The sequence below is a fragment of the Manacus candei genome, unplaced genomic scaffold (assembly GCF_025592945.1).
Source record: "Manacus candei isolate 608988 ecotype Guabito, Panama unplaced genomic scaffold, ASM2559294v1 h1tg000014l, whole genome shotgun sequence".
Taxonomy (NCBI): Eukaryota; Metazoa; Chordata; class Aves; order Passeriformes; family Pipridae; genus Manacus; species Manacus candei.
The window spans coordinates 33,912,831-33,925,255 of record NW_026138062.1 but is presented as its reverse complement, the minus strand read 5'-3'; the positions used below and the strand labels follow the sequence as shown (position 1 = coordinate 33,925,255).

Sequence of the window (12,425 nt, the reverse complement as noted above, 5' to 3'; positions counted from 1 at the left end):
GGAGGCGAGAGGAGAGAGAAAGGCCGTCGAGGCTGGGGGGCCGACCTGGTGCCACAGGTGGGAAAGGCGCCGGGGGCCTGGCAGGGGAAGCTGGCGCCGGCGGAGACCGCGGCTGCAGCCGGCAAAATAAACAGGGGGGAGCGGGCTGAAAGCTGGGCTGAAAGCGAAGGAGAGCGATAAAGAGAAAGAAAAGAATATTAAATCGCGAGAGAATGAGAAAATAACCCCGCCAAAGGGAGAGGAGGGGAGAGGCCGCCTGCTACGGCGTGGGTGGGGTCGACAAGAATAGAGTACATTATGCAGTTCATTTAGTTAACAAGGGAAATAATGAGGGAGCGTGCGGCGTGAATGCCAAGAGAAGAGCCACAGAAAGCCCATTGAGCGCCCGGCGCCGCCATCACATGGCGCGGGCGCTATTTAAAGCGGGCGGCGGGCCCCGTTCAGCACCACTCAGGCTGGCCAGCGGCGCCGCGCGGGGGCTGCGCGGGCGCTGCGTGGGGCCATGCCGCGCTCCTTCCTAGTGGACTCGCTAGTGCTGCGGGAGGCGGGCGAGAAGAAGGGGGAGGGCAGCCCGCCGCCGCCGCTCTTCCCCTACGCCGTGCACCCCTCGCACCCGCTGCCCGGGCTGCCGGCCGGCGCCTGCCACGCTCGCAAGGCCGGGCTGCTCTGCGTCTGTCCGCTCTGTGTCACCGCCTCCCAGCTGCACCCGCCGCCGCCTGCCATCCCCCTCATCAAGGCCTCCTTCCCCCCCTTCGGCTCCCAGTACTGCCACTCGCCCCTGGCCCGCCAGCAGCACTCTGTCTCCGCCGTCAGCGTCGGGCACGCACCGGCGCTCTACCAGGGCGCCTACCCGCTGCCAGACCCCCGTCAGTTCCACTGCATCTCCGTGGGTAAGGGGGCAGGGGTGGGAAGCGGGGTGGTGCATGCCTGCATGACAGCACTGAACCGGAGAGGTGATGGGGATCCCGGGGGAACCTGCCGAAGGTACCGGGGGAGGAGAGTCCCTACCCAGCACAAGCAGGTTGGACGGGGAGTCCCGGCACCTCTCTCTGTTGGTGCCTCGGACGATGCGCAGGGGGAAGCCCTGCTGCTGCCCGCCGAGCCTCCGATCCAGGCCGTGCGAACGGGGATAGGCGGCCGCGGTACCCCGTGAGCTTGGACTCCAACCTGGCAGCCGCTTGCCGGGTCACCGGCCCTCTGGGGACGAGGAAGGGTTGTGACCCCCCAGAGCGGGCGGCGAGGAGGGCTCAGCGGGGACCGGGGGGAGACCGACGTTGCGGGGTGGGCAGCGGCGGGTCCGGCAGGTCCTGACCGTGCGCTCTGCTCCGTTCCCAGACAGCACGTCCAGCCAGCTGCCCAGCAGCAAGCGGATGCGCACCGCCTTCACCAGCACGCAGCTCCTGGAGCTGGAGAGGGAGTTCGCCTCGAACATGTACCTCTCCCGGCTGCGGCGAATCGAGATCGCCACCTACCTGAACCTCTCCGAGAAGCAGGTGAAGATCTGGTTCCAGAACCGACGGGTCAAGCACAAGAAAGAAGGCAAAAGTAGCTCACACCGGGGCGGGGGGAGCGGCCACAGCTGCAAATGCTCATCCCTTTCCACCATCAAATGCTCGGAAGACGACGAGGACTTGCGCATGTCTCCGTCCTCCTCGGGGAAGGACGACAGAGGTCTCGCAGTCACGCCCTAGCCCCCCGCACACCCACCCCGGCTCCCCAGGAACTGTGGCGAGAGCAGGGGAAGGAGGCCTGCCTGCCCCGGTGCTGAAATGCAGCCGAAGGATTTTATAATGTTTTGTATAATTTGTGTAATTTACAAAGGACTTTCTAGTCTTTCTAGACCCCCGGCCCATGAGGACGGGTACCCTGGCACCCTGTTGTAAATAAATTGCTCCCTAGGACCCCAGGCGCCCCCCCGTAGTGCTCTCTCACTTGTCTCCCCGCAGGCACAGCCCCAAGCCCGGCAAGGTCCTCGCAGACCTCCCCGCGCACCGAGACGGGCGCGGATGCTGCGCAGTGCCGGGAGGTGCGTCCGCCTGGAGTGTTGCCTGTCCTGAGCTTTCTCCGGTAACTCGGCGGTGCCTGAAAGCAGGCGGATGGGGAGGGTCGAAGGCTGCTTGGATTGTTATATTTTCCTTTCCCCCTTTTTTTTTCTTTCAAAAATTGCTCTCGGTTTTGTTTCGACTTAGTCGCTGCCGGGCACACAGCTGTGGTTGTACCGTTCCGTCCCACTCCCTCCCCCTGGGAGATATTTATTTATTTATTTATGTGCAGATGATGGCGATGATAATAATGATTATGATAACAATAAAAGCTCGTTGGTGGTTTATGTCCTTCCCTTCGCGTAGAAAGCAGCCACTCGCTGTTTGCGATCGTGCGCTGGGAGCACCGTCGCTCTCCAACTCACCCCGCCGTAGCCCGGCACCGGGACCCTCCCGCCCCGGCGAGCGCAGATGGCGGGGACTCTTCCTTTCCCCGGGTCTAGTTGAAGGTACGGGGTGCGGGGGACCCTTGCCCCCTGTCCCGGGAGCTTTTCCGGTCCTCCCCGCGAAGCTAAAGTTCAGGCTGGGGAGAGACTGGGCTGGGCACATTTCCTTCCCACCCCGGTAGCAAGTCTGCCGGAGAGAGATGCACGATGTGTGCCCATAGATACGTACGGCTGCACGTGAATACAAACACCTGGCTGATGGAGGGCTCGGCTCCTCTCTCCATGTGCCCGCTGCCATCAGCGGCGAAGGACCGCCCCGGCCTCTCGCTAACCCGTCGGGGCTAAGGCCGGGGCCGGCCGTACTAGGGCTCCCTCACGACCACCGGGCTCCGGCAGCCCCACTCGGCCGCCGCATCCTCCCGGCACCACTTTGCCGTTTTTAAGCGCGGTGCCTCATCCCGGTGGCCCTCGGAGAGCCCTGTCGGAAGCAGCCGGCAGGTCCCGCAGATCCGGGGGTGCCACACGCAGCGGCAGGGCCGGACCGGCATCAAACTCCCGCGAATGCGGCACCCTCAGGGCCCGGCGCTCCCGCCGCCGCTCCATCTGCGCAGGGAAAGGCCCTTTGTGCGTGGAGCTGCACCACCTGACCCGGCGGGTTTCAGGTCCAAGGAATGTGCTTGGGTCTCTGGGCTACCATCGGTCCCTGCCGGGACGGGACTCATTCTGGAGCATGTCTGAAACAATGGAGGCCACCGGGAAGAGTCAGGAAGGGAGATGTCATCCCTCATGGGAAATCCCCGTGGAAAAGGTCAACAAAGCTCTGCACACGGGCTGAACTTGCTGTGGAAAGCTGTGCGCTTGGGATCCCTGGGCAGCAAGGATGAAGGTACAGCAGGAGAAATTGCCACTGCTGGGACAGCCTCAACTCCTGCCCATAAAAAAATGTGTTGTCTTTTGGCCTTCCCAGGTCCCTGAAGCTCTTTGTATAGCTGTGGGTCCAGGAGATCTACAGGTTCCTATATCTCCATCCCATGGGGGAGCGGAGACCATGACCTTGCAGCCCATGGCACACTGTGGACCTCTGTGGACACCCAGGAAAATGGGAGGTGGAGGGGAACCGTAGGCATGACAGTGCAGGACAGGCACAAGGCAGTAGCCATGCCCTACTGTGTCTGGCCTGATTTGTGTTCCCTTGCCTGGAAGGTGCAAGAACTTGGTGACACTAGGCAGCTGTATTATCAAGATGGGGACACATGGACAAAATCTTTAGGCTACTTTCTCTCCTTGGTGGTCTGCCTTCACCCACTGACTCCTGGGACCCTTAGACCTCTGACTTCTTTCTCCCTGCTCCCTCCTCTGCTTACTTCCCACATTACCCATGTGAGATGGGATGGCAGGACAAGCTCGAAGTTTGGACACAACACAGGCATCATCTTCCTAGCTCTTTTTCCCTTGGCTGTTGGGGATGAACTTGGCAGGTCTGAGACCAAAATCTGGCCTTGATATAAGAGTCAGTCAATCTCACTCCGTGCTTGGCCCCATAATCCCTGTGTGCCCTTCCTTCCCCAGTGGACCAGTTTCAAAAGGAAAGACCCCTCGGGGGACCCTAATTGGCACAGCAGGGCCCTGCAGACTCTCCGGCACTCACCTCCCATCCTGTTCACATTTACCAGACTTGTTTTGAAAAGCTGTTGCAAAATAGAGGCAGAAACAGCCTCATGTGGGTTTACCGAGGGGTCTGGCATCCTCTTTAATAGAGCACTGGCACTAAAGTCAACGAACACCCGCAGAGGCATGTGTGTGTGCTCCTCATGCCTGTTCAGCAGCATGGGTTCGAGCCAGTTGGCTGGCAGTGAGATGGGAGGAACAAGAGAACTGGGCATTTGAGCGTTGCTATTGAAGTGTTATTGTGGCGGTTGTGTTGAGGCTCTCGAAGTCCTTTCTGCCAACACATCCCCACCATCTCTCTGTCCTTCCTGGTACAAGCTCTGATATAAAAAAGTGTGCCTCCTCACACTCTTGTTGAGAGGCTGAGCAGAGGCAGATAGGGACAGTTCCTCACCATGGTGAGAGAGATGATCAGGCAGTGGCATTGCCCAGCCAGCTTGCTCCTCTCTCGCTCCGAAACCTGGGCAGCAGTACCCAGACACCTGGAGGACAAAACACATTTTGAACCAGAGCTGCTGGGTTCCCAGGGTGCAGCTGGAAAACTTTCTAGGTGTGCAGAACCAAGTTCACTATCACATCCTCATTGCAGGCACAGAGGCCATGGACTGCGAGGAAGGATCTGGCAGTGATGCTGTCCCAGTGGATGCATACACTACAGAGAGTGTGGGCACACATGTGACTGCATCCTTTATGGACTGAGTTTGTCAGTCAGACAATTTGGAACTAATCCTCAGCTCTAAAATGTACCTCATATATGTAAAGTAGCAAAGAGAATTCCCTCGTATGGTATAATTTTGTCTGAACAGCAGTAGAGTATCACAATGGATGCCCCCAACAAGACAGTATTAATATTCTCCAATACACACTGGCCTCTGCTGCAGACCCTGTGTACCTTGCAAAGCCCAGTGGGGCTCTCAGTGCACTTGACAGTCATTATGCCACATCCACATGCAGAGATAATCCCTCCTTAGTTGGGCATTTTTCTAATTTAGTGAGAAATCATTACAGCAAATGCTCAGTGTCATTTTCAAGGACTCTGAGGTTGGGCAAATTAAAGTCATTTTGCTGTGGGAAGAGCGTGGGCACCTCTGCTAAAGTGAATGTCATAACATGCCAATTTTCAGCTTTCTATCTCTAGCCATTTTGGTGGCAGGTTTCCGAAAGTTACTTAAGCATTTTAGCATCTAAAATGACCGGTCTCACCCAATTACAATGGAAGCAGATTTAAAAATGCGCGAAGTGAATTTAAATATTTTCCAACATATACTTTTTTAACTATATTTTCATCTTAAAATTGAATTATTTCTGCCCTATCATGCAGAGAGGAGACTCTTTGGATGCTATCGAGGCTTTAAAGACTGTGTCCCAGAGGAAAAGTGGCTATTCTGGCAGGGGAAGGAGGACAAAGGATGATGCTGATTTTCAGAGGTCTCTTTTCCACCCATTGGCAATGTTTAATGTGGGTGTTCCATGCCCCATCCCATCACATATGTAGCCACTCTCCTTTCACAGGCGCAAAATGTGAACATGAAAAATGATAGATTCCTGGAAAAGACCAGAAGTTTGGAGTGAAGAATCTTTTCAACACTAATGGCCTATGTACTTACAACTATTTATTATTAATTTACATTATTTGGCTTTTATATTTATGTGATTTTTATTTCTATATCTAGACTTAATTTCATTCCACATAAAGGCTGCATCAAATAGGTTTGTCAAACATGTACTGGTATTTTAAATGCTGTTGCTCTTAACCACAAAACTAGTATTATTAACCCAGGAATTCCATAATTCAGTTTATCTGTATTTACACAGTGCCAGCTCAGAGCTGGCCCAATGGCTCTGGAATAGTGTTTGAAGTAAATGGACTTTCTGCTCTGGAATAGCATTACATTGAGGGTATTTCTTTCACTCTTGTTTACTTGGAGTGAATTTTACCTATTAATTTACTGAGATAGCAAGGCTTCATTTTTAATCCTTAGGTTCCTGAGGGTGGCTATGAAATTTGATTCTCTAATGACAATATAATTTTGTCTGTGAACATGATTACTCTAAAATGTAGGTGGGTGTTAACAAAAGATCCTAAATAAAATGGTTTTGTATGATATTCCTAATGATTTGAAGACAGGTACATCAACAGTAGCTATCTCTCAATTGCATTAATTTTGAAAGTGTTTTTGGTATGAACATAAAGTACTCATTTATCAGGATGTAATTATGCAAGATCTGGACATCTCCTAGGATACTGACACTGATGATGACAGCAAAAGTCTGGGCCTGGTGCTTAATATGTCTGTAGCCATATGAGAGTGGCTGCCCAGTGCTGGACAGTTAACTACTCTGGAAGTACTCTATGTATTCTATATTATATAACCCATATAAACTCATGTATATATAAATTAACACAAATTAATTAACTAAAAAAAGAACTAGCAGCTATCATAAACAGGAAAAAAAATCTTCATTCTTAAGTTTGCTATATCCCCTTTCTCATTCTGTTGAAAGCTTCTCTAATTTCCCCTTTCCTTCTTTATATTTTCTATTAGGCTTGTTCCCAACAAAGAACACATGGAAAAGAGTACATTTTAATCATATATTTAATACCAGTCTGTATAGATCAAACTGGAAAAACATATCAGTAGAATCTCAGGATGGACTCAATATGTGCCTTGGATTCAGTTGCTCCTGTCAGATCTGTATCTATTCTCTTTCTCAGCCTCAGCTTTCCAATTATTAAGTGTATTAGCATCAGTCACAGACTATGAATACATTATTTTATACACTTTGCAGCCAGACTCCCATACTTAAACATAGGTGTGTACTAGTATGTTAGATCTTGGGTGGGAGTATTTGGTTTGGATTGGTCTCCAGTCACTGCTTCAGAAGGGTCTGCTGCAGGTCCTTTCTGCCAGTCTGATGAGGATGTCAGATACCCTGGTACATCTAAAATATCACTAGGCACACATCCAGGCACATGAAATGGTTCTTGGCAGGAGAACTTACACCTGAAGCACAAGCAGAGCAGACAGATAGCTGGAGAGAATACATGGTAGCTGTGACTGCAAATACATCTGGATTTAGTTTGATTTAAAAATATTTAAATATCCTGTGTGGAGGGCTAACTGCCTGTACTTGACTAATCCTGGCCTGGGTAGACTACAAAAGTCTGCAGTGTCTTGAATCACAGATTTTCTTTTTTTGTTGTTGTTTGTTTGGGGATTTTGTGTGGATTTTTTTTTTTTGGTTGGTTGGTTGTTTTTTAAGAAACCCCTTTCCAGTCAAACCTGAGGTAAATAGTGAAGAATAGTAGATGCTCTAGAGACTTTGCAACCAGAGTCTGAGAGGTTCACTGAGTCCACAAGAGATATTTATGTTCCATGCCACCATGTCCAATACAAATTTTCTTAAGTGCCTAAGCTGTGAGGACACCACACTGTATAAATGGGTAGGTAAATGAAAGTTGATGATGTGAGAAACTTCTGTCCTTAGTTCCTGTGCATCAAGACGCTCTTTCTGAGCACAATCAGTCCCCAGCCTAGATGTGCTATGGGCACAGAGGGAAAACAAAACAGTTGGAGATTCGTTATTGTCAAACCTGCTGGATCTCACACCTCCTACCTTAGATGCCTGTTACTGCAGTGAAATGGTCCTGATCTGTTAAATGGTCTGTGATCTGTCTGTGTCCTACCCTGGCCCCATGCAGAACTGACTTAATCTGTCACAACCCAGATCCTAGCTGCTCCAGTACCCTAAAAGCCTGTTCTGCTCCCACATCAACTCCAGGGCTTTCAGCTTCCCCACCCAACTCTCATCCTCCCTGCACTGACTGGTGAAATCCCCATCTCCCTGGCTGACCCCAGCTCCAGCTTTGCATGCTTTCAGCCATTCTCTACCATCATTCACAATTCTTCCCCCAGTTTCTGTCTTTTCCCAAGGCCCCATCCTTTCAGAGACCTTCTGGGGCTCCATTTCACTCCCAGCCCTACTTGCACAACTGTTGAAGCCAACACTCAGGTTGCCAGCAGTGGTGAGCAAGCAGAATTTCATTCAGTGCAGAGGAACTACATCAGTTTATACCAGCTGATATCTGGGTGCATCATTCACCACCACACAGGCTTCCCTGTACACAGTGTCGTGGCACAGCTCTCTGTACACCCTTCCAACCCACCAGCTCCTCCTAGCCAACACTACCTTCAGCCTACACACCCCTCCTGGCCCTTCTGCAGCACTGCCAGCTCGCATGACCAAGCTGACTCCCTGTCATTATTCTCTCTTCTTCTACTAATCTATTTTTTTCTCACTTCTCTGTGTCTTTTTGGTTTTTTCTGCATTTCAGTCTATCACCTGTTTAAAATTAAGCACATGCTTAAATACTCTGCCAAAACGAGCCTTAGATTTTCTCAGTGGTTTTCTATCCTGTATTTGATAATTACCCCCCTGCCTGTTTCTCCAGAACATATGGGGGTCATGTATCTAGCTCTTATGTTTAATTTTGCACACAGTTTAGATTACACTTTGTGTGAAACATGCTACCAAAAGTGAAGCTCTCTTCTCCTTTCTCTTCCTTTCTTTCTCTTTAGTTAAGCATACGTGTAAAGAAACCTTTCAATGCATTTGCAGAGCCCGAATACAGTAGAGTGACACAAAGCATTCTGGATATTGCTATGCAAATGACATGCCAAGAATGTTTAGACTGTACCTTGAAGCAGTAAACAAGTTGATTGTCATGGTGTCATGGTAACTAGAGCTGGATCCGCTTCATACGAATGAGGTCCCAACCTTTGTTTTTATTTGGATTGCTAAAGCAACTCAGTGGTCCAAAGTGCATCACACCCTTGGTCCTCTGGAGAGTAAGAGGTACAAGAAATGGATTCATGTATCAGCACACCATTTAAAAAGAAAAAATGAACTACTCTGACACTCAGCTTCAGGTCACTGAGGATATTCAAGCATACACAGATCTGAGTTGGGTGATGCTATCAACACCATGGGGATTTGCCATGTACCCTGGGCAGCACTGCTGTCCCACTTATGTAGTTACAATACACAGAAATTACGTTTGGGGGTGACAAAAATTGTGTCTATAAACTGGTGATGTGCTCCTATCTCACAGAAGCATGGAAGTATGGGTGCTGGAGAAGGCAGCAGGGCTCTTCTGTGAGCAGCATCTCTATGTGGGTCTATAGGATCAAGAACTCAGACTTCTGGTCAGCAGCTTGTATTGTCCACTCGATACACAATTTCTTGCCAAGCAGAGGCATGACCATTTCCCTGGTTTTGACTCAGCCATCCTTCCCTGGGTATCAGGAAAGCCCTCTATCACCACAGGAGAATCACACCAATGACTTAGAGATTACAGAGTCTTTTTCCTAACCTAGTAACTCAGGGTTGAACTATTCCAGGCTCTGATGAGCCATGTCATTTGCCAAAGTAAATGAACTCCTGGAAATTGTTCATCCAAGCTGAGCCACCAGACTTGGCTCCAAACCTCATCTTCTACCTTTGCAAACAGAAGATACTTCTGACAAAGTATCACTGACAAGACCAGCAACAAGTCAACACTGTCCTATTGTACAAAATAAACTAACTAGGGTTTCCTAGAAGGCTGTGGAAACAGAAGTTCAAGGTTAAAAGATTCTCCTTACTCCAAATGCTCAAAAAGGGAATTCTTTTTTTAAGAGTCATGTGCCCAATGGTAAGCACCAGCTGATCTCAGAGCATTAATTTGGCAGAGGAATTTGCCCTTTTTGCACTGTTTATCACTAGTGATCTGAGCTTTAAGGAGGATCACAGAGCTGCTGAGCCAGCCTGGTACCAACCACAGGGATGAACCAAGGAATCAGCTTGCTGCCTCTCTCTATTGGTTCTTCCATCTCACACAGTTCAATACATGTTGGAAGATACTTTGAAAAGAACCATTCATAATATAGGGCACAGAATGATAACCCTCCATATGCTGAGAAGTGTGCGAGATCCTTGGCAGTGCACCAAACCTGTCTCACATTGCCTGAGGCCTTGCCTGCTGTGTATTGGCTCTTCTCTGTGCTTGTGTTGACTTGAGATGCTACATCTCACAGTCCTGTTTCATCTCTTGTTATCTGAGGTGACCAGCAGTGATCTGTCTGAATGACTCACGTGCAACTCCTTAATTCACACTATCAGGAAGAGGGTGGGAATCCTCCCACCAACTGCAAGACCTACACTGAAGACATACTGCTTGGCCAGACTCGCTATCCAGAATGAGAGCAGAGGAAGAAGCCCTGGATGACAAGAGTTATCTCCTTCTGCAGGACATACCTTGGCTAGACCAGCTGAATCAGGCCCCGGAAACCATTGCAATTGAGGCAGTCTAGAAAGACTGGCTCCAGTGCAGTTGGATACCTTCTCAATCCCAGGAGGGAGGGAGGGGAACCACTGGAAACTGATTACTCACTGACCTAGGTTCCTTAACTGTAACAACTGCATTTATGCAGCTGCACTTATATAAATCAGTTAAGGAAATCAGAGGGAGAGACACTGGAAAGTAGCTGGGACAGGGTGTGGAGGTTAAACATTTTCAGCTGGTTGCAAAAGTAGTGTCTGAGCATTCTTTCTTGTTGCTCATCAGCCACTGCAAGGTATCCCTGGAAGAAGCTTGTGGGAAATATCAGCACCCTATAGGAACAAAGCAAATCCTGACCTAAGAGGAGGGTGGAAAGGATTTACCCCATTGATCTAAACCCATTACTGAGGATAATTTAAGTGCTGTCAGGGACCAGATGCTTACATGTGATCTACTGACTGCAAAATATCTTCTCTGGCACTTTCAGTCTTGGGGTCTAGCAAAGTCTCTTACGCTCTTCACAAATTCATCAGTGGGGAAGTCCTTGTTTCTTGCTGAATCATTTCTTTTTCTGAAGCAGAATTTGTACACTGCTTTATTAGGCAAGTGCAGTTTTGGATGGTTCAGTAAATGCAGTATTCAGTATCAGCATCAGATGGATGCTGTATTCAGTAGGGCTGAGGAAGGCACTGGAGCCCAGGTCAGTTGGAGAGAGAGCGAACAAACTGTGTGTCCAGGCTGCTCCACGGAACTGTGGAGCCATCCCCCCGGAGATGCTGACTCCAGAGACAAACACTGTTTGTACAGTAGCATTACAAGTGTGTGGAATTGAGGTCAGCAGCTCATCCTCAAAAATGCTTTTGGTTTGCTTGTTCATAATCTGAGCAATCTGAAAAGCAGAGTGCTCTTGCATGCTTATACTTCCAGGTGGATATGTCACACTTTTCCATTGAGATTTCAAGATCCCTTTGGTCAGCTCCCTCTCTAAATCTGCAATTGATGCATCTGTGGGAGAGAGAACACCTTAGCTCCCAGTGAAAAGATGTCCTTAAAGCTCTTTCTGGATGGCAGAATTTCCCATTTATGAGCACCTCCTACCTGTTCAAGTGCTCCTAAAGACACAGCAGTCTGTGTTCCAGCTGCCAGCTCTGAGATTTCCTTGCCCATTGCATTTCAGCAACATCTCCACTGAGATTTGAGCATAAAGCAGTGAGGAGATGATACATAAATACCATTGCATCTGAGGACATGTCCCAAGACATTTTCTTCAAGGAGAGGTCCATTTAATTTTCATTCATATTAACTAGTCCAGAGTAACTCAGAATGACTGGCAAGCCCTCTCCACCAGTAAATTCATGGACTTCTTTTTTGGTCATTTTAACTCCAGGTGATGCTGCATTGTTGGTTGTTCCATGGGTTGGTGTCATCAGCCAGCACCCTGTCTGGACACATCATATGTATGTGCCATGCCTGAGCTCAGATCCCTTTGAAGCTCTCTGCCTTTGGAAATACCTCCTCTGCCTGGTAGGGGTGTGTTTGTGGGACCATGCATTGGCCTCAGGGATAACTTGTCACTTTTTAAGTTCAAGAGAGCTGCTCACAGTGCAAACTGGTCAGACCAGGCAAGCTGGATGTTCTCCCTCCTTGACTTGCCCAAAGTGCTGGTCCCCCTTACTTCTGGTTGCCTTTCCAGCAGTATTTCCATGCTCTTTTTCTGGCTTTTTCTGCCAATAAGCCATGAGAAGCTTTCAGAAATACACCACCAGCACCATGTCAGAGTTCTCTTTTTCTGACTCACGTGGCTTACTGACCCTGATGTCTGCATTCCTCTCCTACTGCTGTCTCACGGCCACTTGCACCTTACCTGTCCCAGTTGCCTGTAGCCCTCTCTGGGCCCTTCTATTCATTGGTGTCTGAGGGGAGGGAGACCTGTTGTGTCCTCTGTACAGCACCAAGCACAATATGTAGCCCTTCCTTTTTGCTCTCCTATATGCTTACAGAAACCCA

General features: G+C 49.5%; 1 protein-coding gene across 1 annotated transcript; it reads left to right on the top strand.

Moving 5' to 3' along the window:
* Positions 1-303: 303 nt before the first annotated feature.
* On the top strand, positions 304-1,958 carry GSX1 (GS homeobox 1). The gene is made up of 2 exons (XM_051779066.1): positions 304-890; positions 1,336-1,958. Exons 1-2 carry the CDS (start codon positions 503-505, stop codon positions 1,689-1,691), a joined length of 744 nt encoding a protein of 247 aa, XP_051635026.1. The 5' UTR covers positions 304-502; the 3' UTR covers positions 1,692-1,958.
* The last annotated feature ends 10,467 nt before the right edge of the window (positions 1,959-12,425 follow it).